The sequence below is a fragment of the Tenebrio molitor genome, chromosome 2 (assembly GCF_963966145.1).
Source record: "Tenebrio molitor chromosome 2, icTenMoli1.1, whole genome shotgun sequence".
Lineage (NCBI taxonomy): Eukaryota > Metazoa > Arthropoda > Insecta > Coleoptera > Tenebrionidae > Tenebrio > Tenebrio molitor.
This window is the reverse complement of record NC_091047.1, coordinates 22,311,691-22,335,231: the sequence shown is the minus strand read 5'-3', so window position 1 is coordinate 22,335,231 and position 23,541 is coordinate 22,311,691. Positions and strand designations below refer to the sequence as shown.

The 23,541-nt window shown below is 33.8% G+C and overlaps 2 protein-coding genes and 1 long non-coding RNA gene across 7 annotated transcripts; 1 reads left to right on the top strand and 2 right to left on the bottom strand.

Annotated features, from left to right (window-relative positions):
• Positions 1 to 8,232: 8,232 nt before the first annotated feature.
• LOC138124758 (insoluble matrix shell protein 4-like) lies at positions 8,233 to 11,731 on the bottom strand. 5 transcript variants are annotated; one of them, XM_069039919.1, is made up of 6 exons: positions 9,691 to 11,731; positions 8,865 to 9,594; positions 8,674 to 8,819; positions 8,580 to 8,615; positions 8,397 to 8,526; positions 8,233 to 8,348 (listed from the first exon to the last, which is right to left on the bottom strand). In XM_069039919.1, the coding sequence occupies exons 1-6, from the start codon at positions 9,733 to 9,735 to the stop codon at positions 8,284 to 8,286; spliced, it is 1,152 nt and encodes a 383-aa protein (XP_068896020.1). In that variant the 5' UTR covers positions 9,736 to 11,731; the 3' UTR covers positions 8,233 to 8,283. The 5 variants fall into 5 exon arrangements, with proteins under 5 accessions (XP_068896020.1, XP_068896021.1, XP_068896018.1 ...); XM_069039920.1 differs by having other exon boundaries at positions 8,868 to 9,594; XM_069039917.1 differs by having other exon boundaries at positions 8,674 to 9,594; positions 9,691 to 9,912; positions 9,973 to 11,731.
• A 145-nt stretch (positions 11,732 to 11,876) lies between these two features.
• Positions 11,877 to 13,588, top strand: LOC138124762 (uncharacterized). The gene is made up of 2 exons (XM_069039924.1): positions 11,877 to 12,033; positions 13,033 to 13,588. The coding sequence occupies exons 1-2, from the start codon at positions 12,019 to 12,021 to the stop codon at positions 13,423 to 13,425; spliced, it is 408 nt and encodes a 135-aa protein (XP_068896025.1). The 5' UTR covers positions 11,877 to 12,018; the 3' UTR covers positions 13,426 to 13,588.
• An 8,299-nt stretch (positions 13,589 to 21,887) lies between these two features.
• On the bottom strand, positions 21,888 to 23,210 carry LOC138124702 (uncharacterized). The gene is made up of 3 exons (XR_011157246.1): positions 22,966 to 23,210; positions 22,113 to 22,328; positions 21,888 to 22,056 (listed from the first exon to the last, which is right to left on the bottom strand). It is a non-coding gene; the product is annotated as an uncharacterized lncRNA (long non-coding RNA).
• Positions 23,211 to 23,541: the final 331 nt, after the last annotated feature.

The following is a 23,541-nucleotide window of genomic DNA, read 5'->3' as shown; positions in this document are numbered from 1 at the left end:
TGGCAAAACGGTGGAAAACAAGAAAAACAGTCTCATTGTTCGTTGAAGGATGTTCAGCGTTACAAATTCTCGGAAACATTAACGTTCCTCATTCAAGTTCGTCGCGTTTCTATCGTGTCTAGTCATCTGAAGACATCCTCACTACAGGAAGCAATTATTAGGTTCTTGTTTGTTATTCGCTGTGTAATGAACGAATTAAATACGCCGTGTAACTAATCCACAAAATAGGAAAAACGCTTTTGTTGCTGTTGATAAAGGCGATGAGCTGATGCGTGAGAGGACGACCTTCGATTTATCCGGATTCACAAAAAGACAATAAGACAGATGTGCGACAATATCAAGGTCTGATCTGCTGTGGTAAATGGCTCGGTGCGGCATATTTCTTCTTATTGATTTGCACAGATAATGATACTTGAAGTACTTATAATAACGTTTAGAAGTGTTTAGATGCAATTTAAAACTAGTTCCTAACTGCCTCTTCTCACCAACAAAACATTGCTGATTAAGTTAATTACTTAATTATTATAGTCTCTTAATTTGGTGTATTTTCAATGTAACGTTCTTTTAAGTTAACAGTCAATGATAGGAAGAATGAGTGGCATGTTGAGGACATTATGTCTATTATACAAAGCAAATTTACTTTGTTTCTAATTGTAAGTAAATTATCGCTTTAATTAAAATCAGGATACAGTAGGTACACTTGTTTTCACAATAATTCTTACGCTTTATGGTAAGTATGTACTGTGAACAGACTGACTAAATTGGATTGTTTTTCATTTTTATCAATATTAATAGACCAATTAAATTTTCAATCTTAAAGTGAATTTTTAAAAGAAAATGTAGATAGAAGACAAGGGGCGGCTATGACTTTGATAATGTCAGATTTTTCGTATCTTTGCTAACTCGCTTAATAAACGTCAAATAACTGTCACTATGAATCAAAGTTTTAACGCAAAAATGGTTTTTACTTCAGAACATAAAAGATTCATCTTACTTTCGTAATGGTGTTTTCAATAACGGAAAATGGACAGCGCTGTTGTCTGTTTGACCGAATTTCGGCAAAAATGTCCAAATTTAAATTAAAATAGGTGTATGCAACCAAAAATACTTCAGTGCATTCCAGAGAATCTTTCTTTAGTCTAAATAATTGTTGATTGCACGGTATAATAATTATTGGTGAGATTTTAAATAGGATTGTAGCTTATCTGTATTATTCTTTTAATTATATTGACAATGTTGACCAGAGATTATATTATGAGAAGAAAATTTTGTTAAAAATAAAATATAAAATGTTAAAATTTCAAGTGTACCGTTGCGGACACGGAATTTTAGACGTCAAATTTATGTCAATTCAAAAAATGTCAATGTAAGCCACGCTTTATTGTCATTATGATTGACGTTTGAAACTATTTGACATTTGAAAGTTTATTTTTGGCATGTCAGTATGATAAAAATTACAAAAATTGAAAGTGAGGTTAGTTGCACCTAAAGCCAGTTTTACATTTTTATGTCAATCGAGTGACAAATTGTCCAAGATTCCGTGTCCGCAATAGTACGTTTTTTTCTACATTATGTTGTTATAATTAAAGTTTATATGATTTTTTTCGTAGTACCTATTGTAAGTGTATTTATTTTTCTTGTACCTATTATTGAAACTCACATGAAAAAAAATTAGTCAGAGTGGACTATGGACCAAGGTCCGCATCTCTTTATTCTCTTTTCTTAAATTTAACTGTGTTGCTTATTATGAAGAATTTTCAAAAATGTGGTCAAGTGGTTGGTGTTTGTTTTGGTTTCCGTTAACGTATGGCTTAGCTGTCAAATATTTCGTGCAATACGAAGTGTTGAAGTGTAGGATGAAAAAATGGGAATGGACAACCATGAATAGATATATGTATGTATATTTTAGAAGCCACTGATAGATCAACAATTTCAATCACTTTCCATATGATTATTGTTCAAGGACACATTTTTTTCTTAATTGTCCGGAAGGAAACTAGTAGAAGGGTATCACTGTACATAATTGTCGGATATGAAATAGCAAAAATTCTTATTTAATAATTATATTTGACAACAAAATAGCACTTCTTTTCTTTACCTTGGTTAGAATTTGCAAATCACAAGTGTTAAATAAAACGCAATGGTTACAGAAGTGATTGTTTTTAAATCGAAATTCAAGACGATTGTTCATTATTGTTCATTAATACTCATTAGTTGGTGCTAGAAGAATAAAAACTAATTGTGTTGCGTTACAGATTTACATTTGATTTTTTCATTTGATGTGTCAAAATTATTATTATTACACTACAAATTTGTAATAGTAATTATACACCAAGGTAGAGAAGACATTTTTTAAGCCGAAGTAGTTTATAAAGCGAGGCTTAAAATTGTCTTCTCTAGCGTGGTGTATATATAATTTTTTTCACTACTAGATACGTTAAAACCCTTTCTAATAATAATTATTAATTAAATTTGTTTTTTCACTACTAGTCTCAGAAGGCGTCATTATTGACTCTCGAACCGACCCCAGAAGTAGAATTTCTCTCCCAAGGTTAATAATAATTTTCATTATTAACCAAGCTCAATAATGAACAGCCGTCACCTAGCAACGAAAGATTTTCTTTGATTTTATTGGTTAACGTAGACAGACGATTTTCAATTTTCATAGCAACCGTTGAAAAATGAGAACTCGGATCGTCGCATCGAACAAACAAATTTAATTAATAATTATTATTAGAAAGAGTTTTAACAGATCTAGTAGAGAAGACAATTTTAAGCCTCGCTTCTTTATATAATAAACTACATCGGCTTAAAAAAATGTCTTCTCTACCTCTCTACTATTCTCCGATGCGACGATCCGAGTTCTCATTTTTCAACGGTTGCTATGAAAATTGAAAATCGTCTGTCTACGTTAACCAATAAAATCAAAGAAAATCTTTGGTTGCTAGGTGACGGCTGTTCATTATTGACTACTAGTTAATAATAAAAAATTATTAACCTAGGGAGAGAAATTCTACTTCTGGGGTTGATTCGAGACTCAATATTAAAGAATACACAACCACATTATAGTTATACACCAGAAAGTTGTTTGGAAAATGACAGTTACAAGTTATATTTTGATAGAACAATTTTAACTGACATTCATATTAAGCATAACAGACCAGACATTATAATTTTAAATAAACAACAAAAGCAAGCATATCTTTTAGATATAGCTGTTCCAAATTCACACAATATAACACAGACATATAACACAAAAATTAATAAATATTTAGAGCTCTCCGTTGCTATGAGAAATCTTTGGTGTTTAGAAAAAATTTCGAATTTACCACTTGTAATTTCAGCAACGGGAATAGTACCGCAATCTCTTTTTAAAAATTTAAAAATTCTGGATTTAGATAACACATTGGTAGTTGAAATTCAAAAAGGTATATTATTATACTCATGTCACATCGTTAGGAAGTTCCTTAACATTGACACAGAACATAATACACAAAAAAGTCTAAATGCGGAGGCGAGACGCCGGTAATTATGTTGATAAGCACTGCACTATTACTTGATAGTAATATCCGTAATAGTGTATGTACTCCGGCAAAATTGCCGTGCCGCCGGGTGGAGGTGGGATAGTCAAAAAACGCCTTCTAAGACTAGTAGTGAAAAAAATATTTTTTGTACCTCGTAATGTATTAAAACAAAAAATTTTAATTTAATTTTCGTACAAAAAATATTCTACGAACCACTTGCGTGAAGACATCTTCCGTTCATTCGCGCATTAATTAAAGGCACTCGCTCCTTCGTCGCTCGTGGTTTAAAAAATGCGCTCATGCGGGAACGTCGTCTTCCCGCACTTGGTTCGTAAATAACTATTGCCGACGTGATGTTTATTATGACGTTTTTTTTAAATTTATATTTTTACAAATAAGTAATAAAAGTAATTAGTTACATAATTTATTACTAGGCATTTAATTTTAGAAATAATGCATCATATGATTGGTTAGACTAGCATTTTTATTAGATAAAGCAAATATGTAATAAACCATACAGGAGACAATAAAACCACTGAATTTTTATTTGTGAAAATTTATTGCCAAATGAATTATTATAGGTATAAACTAAAACAAAAACAATAAATTCTCAGAAAGAAATCGTATTTAGTCTGCATCACCTGGTTTGGATTAATTTGCAAGTTTTACACAATACTTTGTTGTGTCTGTCTTTTAGGAAATTTGGAGTCAAGATTATATTATAAAAAAACTCAAAGCAAAAATCTTGTTATAGCAGATTGCAGAGTTGCAAATAGCAAAATAAAAAAATGTTCTTAATTGAATTGCCAACTCAAACAGACGTTCTTGATCACCTTGTAGTAAATTGTTTTACGTATATTAGGATACTTCACGAGTTTAAAGTTCCACTTCAGTCAAATTGCGACATTTTGTAAAAATTTTAGTTCGTGCGTCTTATTTGAACAGCGAAGGTTAAGATAATTTTGAAATATGATGAATGTTGGGGGATTTCCTCCTGCGTGAAAATTACGGCTAAAAAATACTCACAATGTTTACAACTAAAGCTAAGCTATTAACAGATGAAAATTTGTTTAACTAATAGTGTTTATATTATTTAAATGTTAGTACCTGAATGGAATTTAAGTTTTGCTACGTATTTTTTCCGTTGTTAGAATGTTACTCACTCCAATCAAGTTCGAATTTTAAGGGCCGGTTTCATAATAAACTTAAAGTCGACTTTATCTTAAAATGACTTTAATGGATTGTTGCAACAATATGTTTCTATGGTAAATGGTAAATTTTAATGTTAAAGTAACTTTAGGCTGATTATGAAATTGGGGGTAAGTTCTAAAGAAAAGCCTAAAAATGCACTTAAAAAAGATGAATCAAATCCCTTTAAAAAGTAATAAACAAAAAACCCCTGAATCTAAAACGGGTTTTAATCAGTCATTGGACTTGATTCTAAATTGCTTTCGCTTTGAACTAAGCAGGTTCATAAATGGTTCATTTAGCTTTGGTGTAGACGCGAACGACTTTAAAAAGGGAAATACAGTTGACCGATAAGTCCGACAATATGGACTGATTGATATACCTATGTAATGTGGAAGCGGTTCTTTATGATTATGGGAACATTTTGGCTGTAATTGTAATGGAACCAGAACTGCTCGTATTTAAATGAAATCAGTGTGTGTTTAAACGTAAATAGTTCACATGAAGTGTTTTTTATTTTACATTTAAAAGAAACACATTAATACAGAATAATTTTGTAGCTCATATTTGTGCCGTTCATAGCTCTTCAGATAAATTGTAGAAAGAATGTTTTCAAGGAATTTTTACGGTCTTAAGCCATCAGAATAAGAATAATTGTTATCTTAGGGTGGTGAAAGAAATATTATATTTTTTGAACAAATTTACCAGTAGTTCTGATTTGGACTATACCTACTTGAAATAATTTAAGTGAGAGAAAAATAAAATTATGTACTTTTAACTAGATCTATAAATGACAAATAATCTGTCAACAATAAATAAATACATATAGCAAAACCTGAGAACATTGATTAGTATTTAACGTAATGTTCAGCAGCCATATCTTGCTGGCATTGTCATTTCAGAACCAATGATAATAAAATAGTAGATTATATCATTAAGAGTAGAAGGAGTCTTTTTGTGCTAAGCCCAGAGATTGAAGACTGAGACGAAGTCGAGTTCGCAACTGGGCGAAACACAAAAAGACCTACTCTGAATGATAACTAATTTATCTTCAAGTGGATCATAAAAAAAATCGGACATGAACTCATTTATTTTATTTTGGTGCAGTTACAGTAAAATGACAATTTTCAAAATTACAATTTTCCTAGGATTTGAAGTGTTTCAAGTCCGGTTAAAAAAAAAGCCACTTCAACCGTTTTTGTAGAGATAAAGGCGCGATTTTCGACCGCTTGAACATAAAGAATTTTGCAGGCCCATGGAAATATACAGATCGATCATTCTTTTGAGGATCATTATAGGGAATAGGAGTCGAGCGATGCATCATTTTAGAGAAATTTAAATTATCTTTACAATAACACTATCATTTTATTACTGTTTACTGTTAAATAATAAAATCTGCTCAAATCCATTTGTAATATTGTGTAGTACTTTTGGAGTTATTCCACAACATTTTTCTACAATTCTTTGAGGTATTTCTGGAATTGTGGCATGCTGTGCGACACAACAAATACACTTTAGGTGTCTCCATAAGAAATAATTTAAAGGATTTAGATTGAGTGATCTTGGAGACAGCTAACTGGACACTTACCAGGAATCGGGTGCCCAAGAATTTCCTGATAGTGGCAGCACAAAGTGAAGGAGCTCCATCTTGCTAAAAATGAATATACTTTTCTTTATGGGTTGTCTCGAAGAAATGCAAAATATTATTTTTAGGTAATGGTTTAATAAAATCAATTTCTATAATTTTTTGCTCTAAGATCACATTCTTCAAAGAAAGTGTATCTCATCGAGAATTAAAAGGGTTGACTTTCATGTATAAGATGAGGATGAAAAAAATTATGAAAAATTGAAATGTAAATTTTCATTCATTCAAATATGTTCTTCATTTCTGAGTAGTTTCTGCACCCACACATATAACAGAAAAACAGTGTTCTCAAGAACACTCTTTTTCTCTCTAGAAGCTCGAGAAAAATCAACAATAATTTTTTCCTTCACTTTCACTTTTTTAATAAAGAGCCCAGACTACCGAAAACTGTTGCTATTTAAATTTAAATCATTTTGAAACTATGAAACAATGAATTTTTATGTTTGTGTGCAGAGAAAATGTAATGAGTCTGAATTAAATAATCTGCATCAGTGGCTAGTGAGCGAGGGTAATTTGTAAATATAATGACTAAAATATGTTGTGAGCATTTTAAAATCTACGGTGACAGGCCCATATAAGGATCTGAAAAAAATGTGTAAAAATTTTTCACCGGTGTTTTATGGGATATCGTGTTTTGAATAAATTTTCGATCAAGGTCAAGAAATGCGCAAATTGTATACTAGCACAGAATTCATTTAAATTTATTAAAAAGATTAACTGAAAAAAGACAAGATCTAACAAAGTAAAGATATTTTGGCGACGACGGTGTCCTTTTCGATAATGTTTTTGAGCTGCGTTTTAGTCAAAACTGCCGTACTGACAAAGTTTTAAAATAGTTATTTATTTAACGAGTTCGTGTGTAAATTGGGCGAGTGAAACGAGCGTTTTAACGGCCCACGAGTGCCAAAAAAAGTCCAATTTACACAAGAACGAGTTGAATACAACGTTTTTTTGTTCGACGACCCCCTTAAAGGCTTCAAATCGCTTAAAACTTTAAAATTAACTTGATGTTTCGTTTTGACAAGTTGTCACATTTATCAATATCCGTTCACATAGGAGAAAACTCTCAAATTCTGACAGTGTCGAACAAAAAATACAATTGTCTCTAAAATAATTCAGAAAGAATAGAGTTTTTGTTTTGATGCCTCCTTTCATTGAATATGTTGAAGTGAATCGTGAATACTTTGAAAAAAAAAATAAAGACGTTTTGTGAAAAATAAGATTTGCTTTATCATCAGACTGCAGAAGCTTTGACACCAATCTACAAATAAATCTATACCAATCAAACCCATTTTTATTACGAAAATATTACATTGCCCCATTCTTCTGTGGTTTCATGGTTCCATGATTTTTCACAAAATGTTAATATTGCTTCTTTGTGATCAGTAGTTGAAAGGTGTTTCTTCTGCAACCACTGTCGCCTCAAATGCTCACATTCATGTATTATCCTTTGTAAAGTTCTCATACTTTCTCTAAATTTCCTAAAAAACGAAGAATTGCAAGCTTCATATAGAATTCTTCTTCTTGATCTTATAATTTTGTCAATGGTTTTCTATATCTTTTTGAAATTATTAATTACATGAGAGCTGCAATTGCTTCTTGACGCGATACTTTGTTCCAGCTAATTAAATTAAAGATATCTTTGAAAAAAGTCAAGACTCTACAGTTTGTTAAGACAGTAAAAACAAGTAAATAGTAATTTACGCAACAAGTGCAAAAAGTAGTACTTTTTCCACGACTGGGAAGTTTGACCGCACCAACCCTAGGCGAATGCGGTAATCCCATGAGTGGAAAAAAAACAATCTATGCATGATTTCTTTGCAGTATTTTTCGTACGAATGTCTGAAATTAGGCACAACACACAAAACAAGGAAACAACTTCAACGCATTTATTATTTATTAGGTTTTGATTAAGATACGACAATTTTATTCGAGTTCCAGGTTCAGACACTTGGACAGAGACTGCGAGAATTCACATCCATCGTCGGTGTCTGCAACACCACCAAGTCAAATTTGTCCCAACTGTCAAAGTTGTTTACCTGAAGTGGACAGCCTCCCGAAACATCTCCTCGCCTCGCGAAGCGCTCTGATTCGTTTCATATCATTAGACAAGTGGTCCTGAAGCCATTTAATCACCAAAGTCTCCGACGGGACTCTGTTATCGTCCAACTGCAACAAAACCACCTTTCACAACCCAGGTTTTTCCACCTTTCATCTCGTACCACTTCCAAATAACCGAAAACGCACTGGCTGACACACTGCAAACATTTACATAATTAGTGGTTTGGGATGGTTCGAATTGTTGTGAATAATTACCTGCGAGTCATCGTCGTCGTTATTGGAACGTTTCGCTCGCAGATTTATGTCGAAATTCCTGGTGTATCCTGGACCGCTGACCCCGCGCCTCATGTTACCCACGTTTCCGAAGCCGTAACCGTTCCTGCTGTCGTAACCGTAGTTACCTGAAACGCCACATGAGCCGAGCTTGTGACACCGACTCAACTCACCGCCGTCACTGTTGCCCCATTGGTTCCTCCCATTCCCGTCGTAGTAACCACGGTTTTCATCCTTACAGTCGCTACCCCCGTAACCATTCGTATAACCGATATTGTAACCGTTGCTGTTGCCGTTATTCGTGCTTCCATAGCGATAACCGTTGTTACTACCGGTCCGATTGAATCTCTTCATTCCTGAATTATTGTTTTTGGATCCGCTTTGGTTCGACTCGTTCGATTCTTCCTCGTCGCTGTAATTTTCATTTTTGTAACGGTTATTGCGGTTATTCGAATTTCCGTTGTTTCTGCGGTTGCCATAGCGATTGTTGTCGTCGTTCGAGTCGTCGTCGTTATCGCTGCCGTAACCTGAGTAACGGTTACCGCGATTCCGATTGCCGTAACGGTTATTGTAACCGTCATTTTCGTTACTGTTGTCTCTGTTGTTGTAGCGTCTGTTTGAATTCTTGCGATTGTTGTTGTTACCACCGAAACCATCGTAGTTGTTGCCTCTCCTGGGTTTGTTCGACCCTCTCCTGTTGTTGTAAGAGTCGTTGTCGTCGTAGTTATTGTCCGAGGTCTCCACGCCGCATTCCGACAGTAATTTGTGGGCCTCCTGCTTCAACAAGTTCTCTTCTTCGCTTTGGTTCTTCGTCGAGTTGTAAACCGATTTCGTGTGGTTCTTCATCACATCTCCCAGTTTGTTCCCGTTGTTCTCCAAAGGCTGGATCAGTCCTGGGAGGATCTGGAGGAAGAACAGGAAACACAGAATGTCGATATTCATGTTGGACTAGTTCCGCGAGATGATTGTTGACGGATTTATAAATTATCAAAACAATACCTGCCAGTCAGTTTTCAGGATAATTGCCGTAATTGCAGTGGACATGATGAGGACGTTCGTTGATGTGTCCTATTATTTTAATTCGGAACTGTGTAGTTAAAATAATGACGGCGGACCAAGAAGAAAAGGTCAGTTGATGTGCCCTCAAGCTTTGCATAACTGATGCAGAGGTTGACGCAATTTGTAACGATTTGGACGCCGATGAGGCAATTCGATGGTTTGCTGAATGAAGAAAATTCACTTTTACTTTTGTGTGTGCACTTGACTTTGAATTTGTTTCACCTTGAGAGAAATTGAGCCGGCATCAAGACAGGTTCTGTTGTTAGCTCTGTCAAAAAAAAAAAAAATTAACGGCTAGACTAGCTACATTTTTAAAAATCCTAAAGACGTAAATTCTGCTTTGCGGGATGATGATTTTGATTGTCTGTTATTAAATCTGCAGTACATAAGAAGCGCTTGATCGCAGGGGTTCTTAATGATTTTTGGCGGATCGTGATTAGTTTTTTTCAGCGTTGAGGTTCGTTCAACTGTTTTTAATGGTTCATAACTGTCTAGGTAAATATGTAAAGAAAAAACCCAGCAGGTAACTAATTCGTCAAATTATTACTTACAATGCAAATAATTTTTATGATGATGACTTGGAATTCACGTGTGTGTTTTTGTTTACGCTTTTTATGGCGGTTCTAAGTTTTCAGCTCAATCTATCATGCACAAGCTTGATTTATTAACTTTTTTCGGATTCGTGCTTTCAAAAGCAATTCTTAATTGTTGGCGTTTTTTTCGTAGTAACTGATTACGTAATTTCAAATGAGCAATTTTAAAACAAGCTTTTTTGCAAAGGATGGGCTCAAATTTCGCATGACCTTTTTGATTCTAGTTTTTCTTTTATAACAAAAATGTTAATTGTGACAGCGTTTGGTTGAAGCACACATTATTTAACTCAAATTATTGTGATGATTTTATCAATCAATTAATCGATTTTACATATTTTATGATCGAGGCATTAAAGAAGATCCTGGTTTGTTTGGTCGTCCACCTTCATTTTGTCACATCTTGGAATATTTTTAAAATGAGGAAAATCTTATTCTTTGAAATTAATTACACCAAATATCCCATCAACAATATACTCGTAATTTTTCACATACCTATTATTTTTACGCTTTTAGAACATCATAAAGTTGTGTCTTTTTGATTTTTCCGTTTCTTTCTTCTTGTGGTCGTTTCAATTTACTTTTTCTCATTGAATTTTACCTACTTGTGAATATTTGAAAAAATCGTATACACATTTAAATATTAATTAACTTTTATAATAATTGTCATGAGCAATTTTATTGCTACAAATATGATATTGCATTGTTCTCATAACAACAACGATTATCACAGTTACTCATAGGAACACACCTTGTATGTAAATTTTATCTAATTTCTGTTGTTCGTCCTTTCCATTAATTCAATGGCTATAATAAAATTGCTTATTGAATTATAAATATCTGCATATTCTTCTTGCGGACAGTCGTACCAAAATAGGTATTTTAACTGAAGATACTATGTCACCTGCGTTATATAATATAAAACAACAAACACCTAAGCCCCCATATTATGAATTCGGCCTTTCCGCCGTCAATATTTCAGATTTACTACGTGGCCCGTTGTCAACAACCAAATTTTCATTTAAATTCTTCCCTACTACAGCTTGCATCACATTTGTTTGTCCGTTAGCAGGACCTTTGGATTTCCCCGGTCAAAACAAATGACCGGTGTTATTGCCTTTAGAGCAATATCTTTGTTTGTCCTATAATTTATAAAACGCTCCGACCGCACCACCTCCGGAATTCACCTGTACGTCCAAACGAGTAAAAACACTATGTTAATTGAGAACTAATGAAAAATGGTCGTCGGGGAAAACTGTTTTTGATTAATGGCACAAAGCAATAACACAGAAAATCCATAATTTTTCGATAAAATGAGAAGCTGCGCCGCTGGAACCGATCAAGCCAAATCGCGAAAGAGCTAATTTTATGCTCCATTGGGTACGTCCATGGCTGGATTGGTTGGGTTCGATTCATATTTTCATAAATCCGTTTTAATGGAGAATTTCGTTGAAAATTTCGAAATGTCTTTATGGTGGCGTGGAAATTATAATGCACTTGAACTTGCTTGGCAGAAGTTCTTGCAGCATCTTTGTTGAATAGGTGCACCATACTGGCCTTGACCAGACCCGATTGAAGACGGAGCACTGATCAGCGGCGGTCATCAGCCTTAGGTACAGAATATAAAAGCCTCCACCTCGACGACCATAGTCAAACACATCTAGTGATATCGAACAAGATGGTGCACAAAACGGTGAGTTTTTCCCTTTTTATTTTTGTTAAATCTGATGAAAAAATAAATTGTGATTTTCATGTTTTTCAATTTTTTTTTTAATCTTAGCAAAATATAAAAAAAATAAATCTTAAAATTGTTTTAGGTGAACAAAAAGAATTACAATTCCAATGTAAAATTATCATTAACTTTTTCAACGTTTTTAAAAACAAAAAAAAAATATTTTTTTCTTCGACACTGTCAGAATTTGAGAATTTTCTCCTGTGTGAACGGATTTTGATAAATTTGACAACTTGTCAAAACGAAACGTCAAGCTAATTTTAAAGATTTTAAGCGATTTGGAGCCTTTAAGGGGGTCGTCGAACAAAAAAACGTTGTATTCAACTCGTTCGTTTGTAAATTGGGCCTTTTTTGACACTCGTGGGCCTTTAAAATGACCCACGCGTGCCAAAAAAGGCTCAATTTACACACAAACTCGTCAAATACATAAACTACTATTTTCCACATTACCATTATATTTTTTTTAATAAATTATAAACATTTTCAAAATACATATTTACATATAGAGGTGAATCTTTTTTTTTTCAATAAAATTACAGAATAAAATAATAGTTAAGCACTATTTTGATTTTTTTTTTATTTAACCCAAACTAATAACTTAATATTTTAGTTCTTATTTTCCACTGAAGAAAAACTCTTCGAGCCATTTTTTTTTCAATTTTATTCAAAACATTTTTTATTTCAGATTCATCTACATATTTTTTATTTTCCAATAATTAAATTTTGAAATGAATTATAAAAATTATACTTACCTGAAAAATTTTATTTTTGCGGAACAAACTTATTTATTTAATTATTTATTAAAATTTAACATAAAATAACTTATTTATTTGTAATTACATATTACAACAAAAATTTTATACCGAGCTTCTCGTACTTAATTAGTTAATTACCTTATTTTTCACTTTTACTTCCAAAGAAAAAATTTTTTTTTTCATTTTTCAATTTATTTTCCTTTAGATGTTGACTGTTTTCGTGGCGGTATTCCTGCTGTCCGCCTCTTCGGCACTCCCTGTGGAAGAGCAAGCTCCTTCGCAGGAGACCCAGCCTCAGTCAATTTCACAAGAGCAAACCGCTGAAAAGGTGGTACCTCTTGAGAAAGCACCTGAAGAAGCGGACATAGCTCCGGCACCTGACGCCGTTGCTCCTGTCCCCGCTGAAGAAAAGTCTGATTTAGACACTGCCAACACTTTCTGGGGAGGCTACTACAGAAGGCCCTACTATGGCGGTTGGGGTGGATACGGTGGCGGTTGGAGACGTGGATGGGGAGGAGGATACGGTTACGGCAGAGGCTTCGGCGGATGGGGCGGTTACGGGGGATGGGGCTGGGGAGGCAGGACCTATTGGGGTTGATAAAACATTCCGTTAATGAAGTGTACAATTACGATGAACTGGCACCTGTACGAAAACAGATTTGATCTATTTTAAAATAAGTATTGTGAGTGCGGAGACTGTAATAAAAGGTTGTACTTTTTATTCATTATACAATGCAATAATAAAATGATTAATTTTTGGATTCTTCATTTAAGTTAGATTACGTTAACCTTCTTTGTAAAAGACAACTAATAAATTTTTTATAAAAATGGCTGTTTTAATTTATATTGTAGATTACATACTGAAGAGGAAAATGTTTCATTCCTGTCGAGAGCTAAGATAGTTTACCAGGCGTAGCCGAGGTGAACTAATGCTCGAGACAGGAAGGAAACACCTTCCCACCGAGGTTTGTATAACTATTTTATTCAGAATCATTACATTTTTAGCATTTTAAACAATTAATTTGGTGCAATTTCATTTCTACCGTTTTTCGACAATTCGTTAACCCCATTGGAAAAACGTCATAACAGGGCGGAAAGTGGCCTATTACTGACCAAGAGAGGGAAGAAAAGATAAAAAGAAATGGTTAACTTTCCGCCCTCAAATAAGGTTACGAATGCGCATATTACAATACGATTCCGAATAAAATATGTTCTCTTTCTACGACGCACAAATTTCATCATTTTCACTGTCAGAATTAGTTTATGTTTTATGTATTACTTTTTTAATAAAAAAGTGTATAGCAAACTATAACATTTCAAAATAAATATGACGTATGAAGATGCGCTGTATCGTAACAGTTTTACGGTTTGTGCATTCAATGCTATCTATGATTTATAAATGCAGTTTTGCAATTGGTCACAATTCGTGGAGTAATGAGTCATTACTCAACTCACGGCCGTGGCTAATGATGAAAGTACTACTTGTGTTACAAGTTTACAGTTGTCAAAAGCAAGAAAAACAACAAAGAAAATTTTAACTTAAGCTAGAAGAAGAATCAGTATCAATAAATATCAAAGATAAAAGATAACTAATTTGTTAGCGATAACTGGACTGGAACTATGTAAACAGTAGGAGTTTGAATAGTGCGGGTGACATAGTCCCTGCGTCAAGGGGAAGCAACCCCCACCTCTTGTAGACGAGAGAGCCGCGGCTGGCAGGCCTAAGAGGGGGCTGCGGCCTCTTCCTCCAGCAACGCACAAATGTATTGTTGTTTATTGTTAACATTTTTGTGTTTTTATAATTAGTGGTAAAAATAGTATAAATATGTATCTTGATTCTTACGTTTACTTATAGGCAACGTAAAGTAGCACGAGTATTTAGAGTTGCCTATAAACAAAATTTATTTAGGTAATTAATAAATTATACCTGTTCACGTTAGAATGAACCACGACCTCCTAGATTAATAAGAGACTTTTGTCTCTTAACGGCCGCGTGAGTTTTTAGTACGAGGCCTTATTTCTGTTTTTGTGAGGGCGACACAATACATTGCATATTTGGTTGCCTACTATTCAATTTAACAATAATCAATTATGTTACAGTGCAATGTGAAACCAAATAAAAAACGCCGTTTTTGCATATTGAAACAATGTATTGTAAAAAAAAACTAATTAATAGGATGATTATTTTAATTTTAATAATTTTCTCTTTTTGGTATTAATATTGATTTTCTTAATTTTTTGTGATTCTAAATTACAATAATTTTTTAATACTGCAGGCACTAATTTGGCTACTATAATGTTACATACCAACTTAAAATGACACTCGCATTGAAAAATTGGGTTATTACAAAGGTAGGATACAAATACATTCTTTAAAATGAAGTCGACCTTGTTGGTTGGAAGAATTAGGCAGAATTTTTACCATAATTTGAATGGCATATATTATTAAAGCTACAAATTTTTCATTGGGGTAATTTAGTCTTCCACGATCTTGATTGTAAATAAGTTCCAACAAGGCATTTGTTTTCTCAATAGAGGAGCTTCGTAAGAGGGATAAACATAAATCACAATTCACAGATTCTTGAACTTTCATAATTAGATATCCACATAGAAATGCTGTAGCTGCTGATTCTATATCACGTGAACTGACATCACATCTAAATGTAGTTAAATTTTCTAAATCTTCTACTATTTCGTCATTTAGAATTATGGCAATTTCATGACTATCATTATAGTCAGAATTAACGTCAAGCTTTACATTGCTGGTGTATTCAACTCCATTCATTGCGTTACTATTATTTATAGTTTTTATCAAACCACTTCTTAAAATTTGTCTGAGAGCTGTTCTGCAATCTGTTAAATCATTACAACCACCACGAAGTCTGACGTTTGCAAATAATGATTCCACCGAATCCGAACTAAAACTTCTTGTCAAAACGTAGAAAAAATCAAGATCGCCAATTAAATATTTAATACATAAACTTGTGCTTCTTGCAGTAAAAATCAATGCTTCAGCTGTTTCTTTGCTTAATCCCTTAATTCCGAGATTTTCTGAACTGGATTGTATATCATTAATATATTGGATAAATTCTCCATTTAACCATGATAGTCGAGCATCGTTAATGTTGTTATAGGGAGCAGTATTAGCATCTCTCTGATGAATATGTTGGGTTTTATTGCTCACGTCGTGCAGCTGGAAAAATGTATACATAGTTTCCATATATTTCACAGTTGCAGTGCAATCCTTAAAATGAGCCAACTCTTCGCCACCATGGTCAGCAAGGTATATTAATGATGCAGTAACCCGTGGTGAAAATATTTGCACTGCTAAATATACTTTCATCTTTTCAAAATTGGATGGATAGAGATGTTTTTTGGTTAAATATCTGACAGGCTTTGTTATTAGACCTTCTTGAATATCTAAGAGTTCTTTTAAATAATTTGCCGAAATTTGTCCATCAGACGAAGCCATGTCATGATCTAAAAACAAATTCCGTGCGTTTTTGACTAGGTGGCAATAGTCAAAACTCAAAAAAAACTTAAGTCCGGGATTGTATGGATGCGGGACTACATTTTCCAATGTGCCATTTCCAAAATGCTTAAACAGTGCAACGTGGGATTTGTGATTATCCCCTACAATTCTAATAACAAAAAACCCGCACTCACTAAGCATCTTCAACACTTCCAACGTTAGTTTATATAAATCCTTTCCAGTCAATTGCCTATGAAAAAAGTAGCTTGCGGGTATTATGTATTTTGTTGACAATCCATATATTACGAAACAAAGAAGCTGATTAGCGATAACTGGCTTAGCTCCAATTTTATCCTGGGACTGATTTATTGTTTCTAAACCGAATATACGGTCCTCTGCTTTCGAATAAGATATGCTTTCTCTGACAGCCATATCGTCAACCACCAAAGAACAAACTTTTTCAGAAGCTCTCAAGGTTTTAATTTCACACATTAGTCTGTGTTTGATTAAGTTATCATTTCCTGTACCAAAGTATTTACTTAATGTTGATTTGCAGGGTAGTTTGAAAAGTAGATTTCTTGGAAACTCGTATCCTTTTGGCGAAGAATATCTCCACGCAATGCACTGGCGAATGGTTAATTCTGACCATCTTGGAACCTTCTTGCTATAATTCTTAATTTGGTCCAAAATAAATATGGCTCGGGGATTCATATTAGCGGCATCAGTTTTAATTGTTTGCATACATTTCCACTCTGAATTATTTTTGTCTTTTTCCACTCTTACTCTTACTTGTTCTTTGAGTCTGTTGTAGCGAATCTGCAACCGCTTTAATTTTTGTGCCAAACACAATTTTGTACAGAACAAGTCTTTTATAGTGTTAGACTTGATTGTCGTTTGAGTACCGATTTCACAAGAACATCCAAAGTTTTCCAAAATATTAGTTGCTATGTTCATATCATCATTTGAAGACTAAAATTGTATTAACATAAAATTTGGTTTCATTATGATGATAAATATACCTTAAATATAGAAGGTATCGCTCCTGTAACTAACATTCGCCGCTTCGTGGTCGAACGAAAATCATTAGGCTTAAAGTGCTCACTACATACGAGTGAATATTCCTTTAAATTGGGAATATCTAAACATATATCAGTGCAACAATGTTAATACCTATACTTGTATATGAGGATAATTACACCTTACCAGTATAATTAATCAATGTTTGTTTCCATTTTAAATTCAAACTCAAATTTGCGGGAAAGCCATGATACGAAATGTTGTTCAAATTATGTGAATTGCAATTATTTACACAACATTTCCTTATTTCAGACATATTTTAGCAGTTTACGAGAAAAATATTTGTCAATGAAACACGCAGAATGAAACAGTGACAATTAAAGTGTTGGTGACATTATTTTGTCATTCGTGTCATCAATCCTTTTTAACACCCGTCTCCTGTGATGTTTAAATTACTACCGCGAATTTGCAAAAATTTACAAAACGGATCAATAGAGGGAGTTAGTATAGAAAAAGCTAGAAAAAACAGACATTTCATGAACTCACGCAGCCGTATAAGAGACAAAAGTCTCTTTCTAATCTAGGAAGCCGTGGAATGAACATTAGTGGTGCAAACTTTCATATGAGTTGTCATAGTAACAGGTCAGTCATTTGCACCACAGATGTTTTTCCCAACGTAAACAGGTATTATGTTATGCACCTTTAATTAACTTGGCTTTAACCTTTTATAGGTACCTACCTACTTCTTTTGATAAGTACCTACATATTACCAATCATTCGGAGTAATTTAGAAAAAAAAAATCAATTTATATTAGGACCAAAAAGAATAAAAAATTGAAATAAATATTATTTGTGTCTTCTTAAAGGTTCAATTCAAGACAGTTATACAGTGTAGAAACTACATATGGAATAAATTCAGTAATTTCAAAAATAATGACATTTGTCGTAAACGCTGAAACAGCTCAATTTTTATTTCTCATATTGCTTATTTTAAGTTGCTTCACTTGTTTACGACGTCATCTATTTTTGAGCTATGACGTCATTACCAATTTTTCAAAATGACAACCCCCAGTTTTTTTTCTCTTTCTGATAGACCTCCCTACCAGCTACCATCTTACATAACAATTTTTTTCGGAAATTTTCAAATTTTACTTAAAAAATTTATTGAAATTTTTTATGTATAATTTTGTCAAAAATAAATTACTTTGTATGATTTAGGGATATTCGTTACTTACTAGGTTGCCATAAATTTAGTTAGGTTGGAGGATATGTGGTTTCTGGTGACAAACAAAAGATATCGTAACCGTAAGGCAGCGAATTCTTTGTAACAGTTGCATATGGCTCTATTTCTGGCTAAGTAATAGATGTTTTTTTGTTGCACAATGAATTTTGGTTTCTGGCGGCATATTTAGTTGGATTTAATCTCTCACTTCATAGTAACCAACCTAAAGTATTCAAAATTACTTTTGAAAATTCTAGTTACACACATGAAAAACGTTATTTCCCTAAAAGTTCGAATTCTAGGGAGCAATTTATTTTTGACATGAGAGTATGTACTTAATTTTTTTCTATGTGGTTATTTAAAATCGAGGGTTTACTTTAATAGACCAAACAATGTAGGTAGGTACAGTCGGAACGTTATGGATGTGGATTGGGAACTTGTCGTTAAGTTGGCACTACCAGCAAAAGTAACTAGGCGCGCCAATAAGGTTATTGGAATTTACTTCATGGAACAAATCAGCCCTGACATTATTGAGATTACTTCAGTGTTGTGATTAGGATTACACTCCTGTGTGAGTGCCAAATACCTAGTTTGGGCAATTTCAACATTTGCGTTACATTTTATTGTTAACCTTAGATGTTTGTTTGTTTTTCTTTGAGGTCAATTAAAATTTTTACAATAAAAACTAAATTACATTTTTGAAGTAAAATTTCCCATTTTCTCAAAAAAATTGTTATCTAAGGTATCAATTTTTTTCATTTATCGTTTAACTACATAGTACCTACCAGAAAAGGATTTAAAAAAGGTGTGGGTTGTCATCTCTGTCTTATTTTTTTGAAATTGATGAGTGATAACTGATTCTATAGCTCTCAGGTTTGAAGATACCTATGGGGCTCAAAAGATTTTGACAATTTGTCTTTTACCAGCCAGTGGCCTAATAATTCTGAACGATTGTGATCAGGTTTGCACCCAGTATAAATATAATTTAGGGATATAAAGTTTTACATTTAGATATATTCTTTTAAATTTCACCTCATGAATTGTCGATTGTGAGTGAACCACTGTACTGGTTACGGATCACGGATCGGCTGTTTATATCTTACGTTTTACACGAGTGGTGCATTCTCAATCGACTCTTCAACGCCTACTTCGACGGCAAATTTAAAAAAACACGTTTACATTGAGATATTTCCCAACCGAGTAATTCCTGATGCACGCACATTTACGAACATCTTCCAGCGACTACCTACGTGACTATGGCATATTTAGCCCTTCAACACAGGATTTGGGACATTCCCGAAGTGACAGTGTTTTGGAAATTGACCCTGTGATCTTGGAAGCCATTGACGAAGAGCCAAACTTGAGCATAAGAAGACTTGACCTACGTGTAGGTGTTTTTGCTTTTATTGTGTATCGCACGTTACATGAATAAGGTTTACATTCCTTTCATGTCCAACGGGTTCAAGCTCTTTAACCTGGCGATTCAGCTCTCAGGATGGCCTGCCTGATTCTCCAAAAAATTCATGAAGCACCAAACTTTCTCAGGCAACTTGTGACCACTGATGAAGCTGGTTTTACACGTGACGGAGTATTTGACAACCATAACCCATGTCCGGTGTGATGAAAATCCTCATCAAGTCGGAGATCGTTTAATTGGGCCTCATATTATACCCCGAGATTAAATGGCGCAGCGTACTTGGTACATACCTACCTACACGACGGTGTACCTCCTCATTGTACTCGTGACGTTACACAATGGTTAAATAACAATTTTGGGGAAAAGTGGATTGGTTGATATAGCCTCGTTTTATGGCTAGCTCGGTCATCTGATTTAAATCCATGTAATTTTTTCTTTTGTGGACACATGACACAATTAGTGTACGCTACCCCGGTTAACACTTTGAAGAACTAATTGCTCGTGTTACGTAAGCCACTGAAAATATTGAGGCGAATTCTATGATGCTAGTCCGGACGGAATCTAGGTACGAAGGGCACAAGCCTCTATTGACAACCCAGGGAGGCATTTTGAAAATTTCTAATAATCAATTAATCAATGAGTTACTAAGCTAGCCCAACTACTCGTGCTTTTTTTGATGTTAGTTTTTACCAAAGAAAATTTACCCATTTTTATCTTTATTTGAATGACTTTTGTAATCCCTTATTATGAATGAATGTGTAAACCGTAATACAGGGTTATTCACGAGAGGGGTACTTCTGAATTTTTTTTTTTGCCGCAACCAATAATACCAATGGCAGTGACTACTAAATCAAATTAGTTATTTCATTTAAATTAGAAATCAAAGTAAGTTATATAGATTTGTCACAAATGTCAGATAACCTGTATTTAATCAAAATTCAACAAATAAATTAACAAATTAAGTTAATGTAAAAGGTGTTCGAAGTGTCTACCATCGGCTTGTAAACATCCGCAGCGACGACAGAATTCTTTCCACGTTCTCCATAAATGGGAGCATATCAGTCTTTTCGTCGTTATTGTAAAAACAAATTTTTCGAATTGACAAAGATTTTTTGCTTTAACGTCAAAGAGACAGGACTAAGAGCCGTCGTGAATTCAGTCATAATTATTTTCAAAATTTGAAATCAAGATATTGTTGCAATGTGTATAATGGGTTGCGGCAAAGAGAAATTCAGAAATACCCCTCTCGTGAATAACCCTGTATGTACAGATTGTAGTCGAAGCAGGCCATGCCCATGTTATGAAATTTTTGCCGCTTTCATGTGAACTGTCAATTTTTGTCGCTGTCATTGTCTCTTTTAGGTGAAAAGTGCGGTGAGAGTTTTGTTTATTTTTTTTTAAATTAACTATTAAATCCAAAATTATTGAGTTGTTTTGCACCCAATTTAACTCCTGTGTGTGAACGGTGTGTATTCACTTATTTCCAACATTTTGATGTTTTTTATATGGAGCGGCAACCATAAATTTTACAGTTTTTACGCTTACTTGGATTACAATCATTTATAATAATCCTGTACGATAGGCGTGTACGATTTTTGGGGTTTCGTATATTTTTAATTTTAACTCTTCAATGGCACATTTTCAGAAAAAATGGTAAACAAAAATGTTGATTCTTTTGACAAGTTCTCTTTGTGGTTAAAGTTTCTACATGGACTTCCATAACATCCTGTATAGATTTCTTCTCCTTCCAATGTAGATATTTTTAATTTTGACATAGGCAATGGAAATAAAAACCACAAAACACCAAGGATTTTAAAGTCTTGTAGAAGCATGTTCCGGAATCGTAATTGTAGAATTTACGTTGAACTCTGGATGACCAGACTCACATTGGGGTTTATATCTACATACAAACTAACAAGAAATTGACAAATATTTCCTCAGTAAACTTAAATGTCTTTAATACCGAAGCCTTTCTTGTTTTCAAATTTTTACTCAAATTCGTATACAAAACTCCGAATATTAAGTGCGTGCAGCTAAGCTCCGCTCACAGGCCCTTCATAGGTTCGAATATGTGTTTAATTTTTTCCCAGTTCTTGTAACTCTAAAATAACATAATTAAATTAATCCACAATAACAATAAAAATCACTTTGACTTACTTCTTCCATTTTTTGCATCTCTAAAGCATGCTGGTATTTCAATTTATCAATTTCACAAAGATGTTGCCTTTTAATTAAATCCAGTTCATTGTTATGTTTTGCTGAATCCAGTTCAATGCTATATTTGAGTTTTGTGATCTCACCTTGTAATATTATGATTTTTTTTAATTCTTTACTCAAGGATGCATAGGGGTCGATCTCAATATCCTCATCATCCTGGGGTTACATAATACATAATTATACAGGTGTCCCCGAAAAAGAAGACGAGTCCATAACTCCCTTATTTATCGGAGGATTTTAATTATCTATACACCAAATTAAATGGTTGTTAATAGGCTACCAAAGCCCCAAGGGATTCAAGGGTAAACTGTCAAAATATTTTTTTTCAAATGGAATTACATACATACTTTTTTTATTAATTCTGATAGAGATTTTTATTCTAAAAACAACAATGTATCACAAGTATACACTTACGTACCAAAATTTTTTTTTTTTTTAAACACTATTATCGTTTATGTTCTATTTCACCAATGTATATCTGCGCAATCCCACATGTTATTATTTATCATGTTCGTCATTTGTTTCAAAAAGTTACTCTTATTTTTTTTATGTGAAGTTATACTTGTGATACATTGTTGTTTTCAGAATAAAAATTTGAATTTTTTTTTTTTGACAGTTTAGTCTTGAAGTCCTTGGAGCTATACGTGAATTTGGTAGGCCAGTTTGTAGCCTATTAACAACCATTTAATCCTCCAATAAATAAGGGAGCTATGGACTCGTCTTTTTTTTTGGGGACATCCTGTATAATTTGTATTTAATTATGTATAATAAATTAATAACGTAAAAAAATTACCATTTTATTTGGTGGCCCTTGAATGACAGATGAAAACCGAAATTGTCTCATCATACCAGACTTAATGTGACCGATGAGGGTACGAACTACTAAAATCGACATTTTTATTGTTTGTCGGCCTTTGAATGTTGATACACTCGAAAAGCAGCTTTTCCTGAAAAGAGACTGGCACTGGAAACTGGACCTCGACGGCGAACGACAAGATGGTTACTCTGTGATGGTTACCCCATCTGTGCCCATACCGTGGCATACGGCGCATACCGTAGAGGGCGCATACCCATAGAGCCCATACAGGGTTGGGGTTATTTTCCTTCATTACCGGGAGAGTCGTTTCTGAACGACATAGAGATTAATTAGATTAATTGCTGGTTGCACGACCGGCCTATTCAAAAGTGTAATTTGAGTGATCCCCGCAGAGCGCTAGTATACGGGCGCTTTTGGCGCTTTTTGGGGATACTTATTTTTTTCACCGAGAATGTTTCTCGTACAATGGTCGGCAAAAAAAACTAGCCATCACTTTTGTGTCAAAATCCAAATGTGTAATTAATGCTTTTTTGATACTGACATTTAAATGAT

Bases quoted from the DNA above. Each gene is read 5' to 3' on its own strand.
- LOC138124758 (XM_069039916.1), bottom strand. From the start codon at position 9,735: ATGTCCACTGCAATTACGGCAATTATCCTGAAAACTGACTGGCAG. The intron at 9,595-9,690 runs GTATTGTTTTGA...TTCTTCCTCCAG, and splicing joins TCCTGAAAACTGACTGGCAG to ATCCTCCCAGGACTGATCCA. The intron at 8,616-8,673 runs GTAATTATTCAC...AAATGTTTGCAG, and splicing joins ACGACGACGATGACTCGCAG to TGTGTCAGCCAGTGCGTTTT.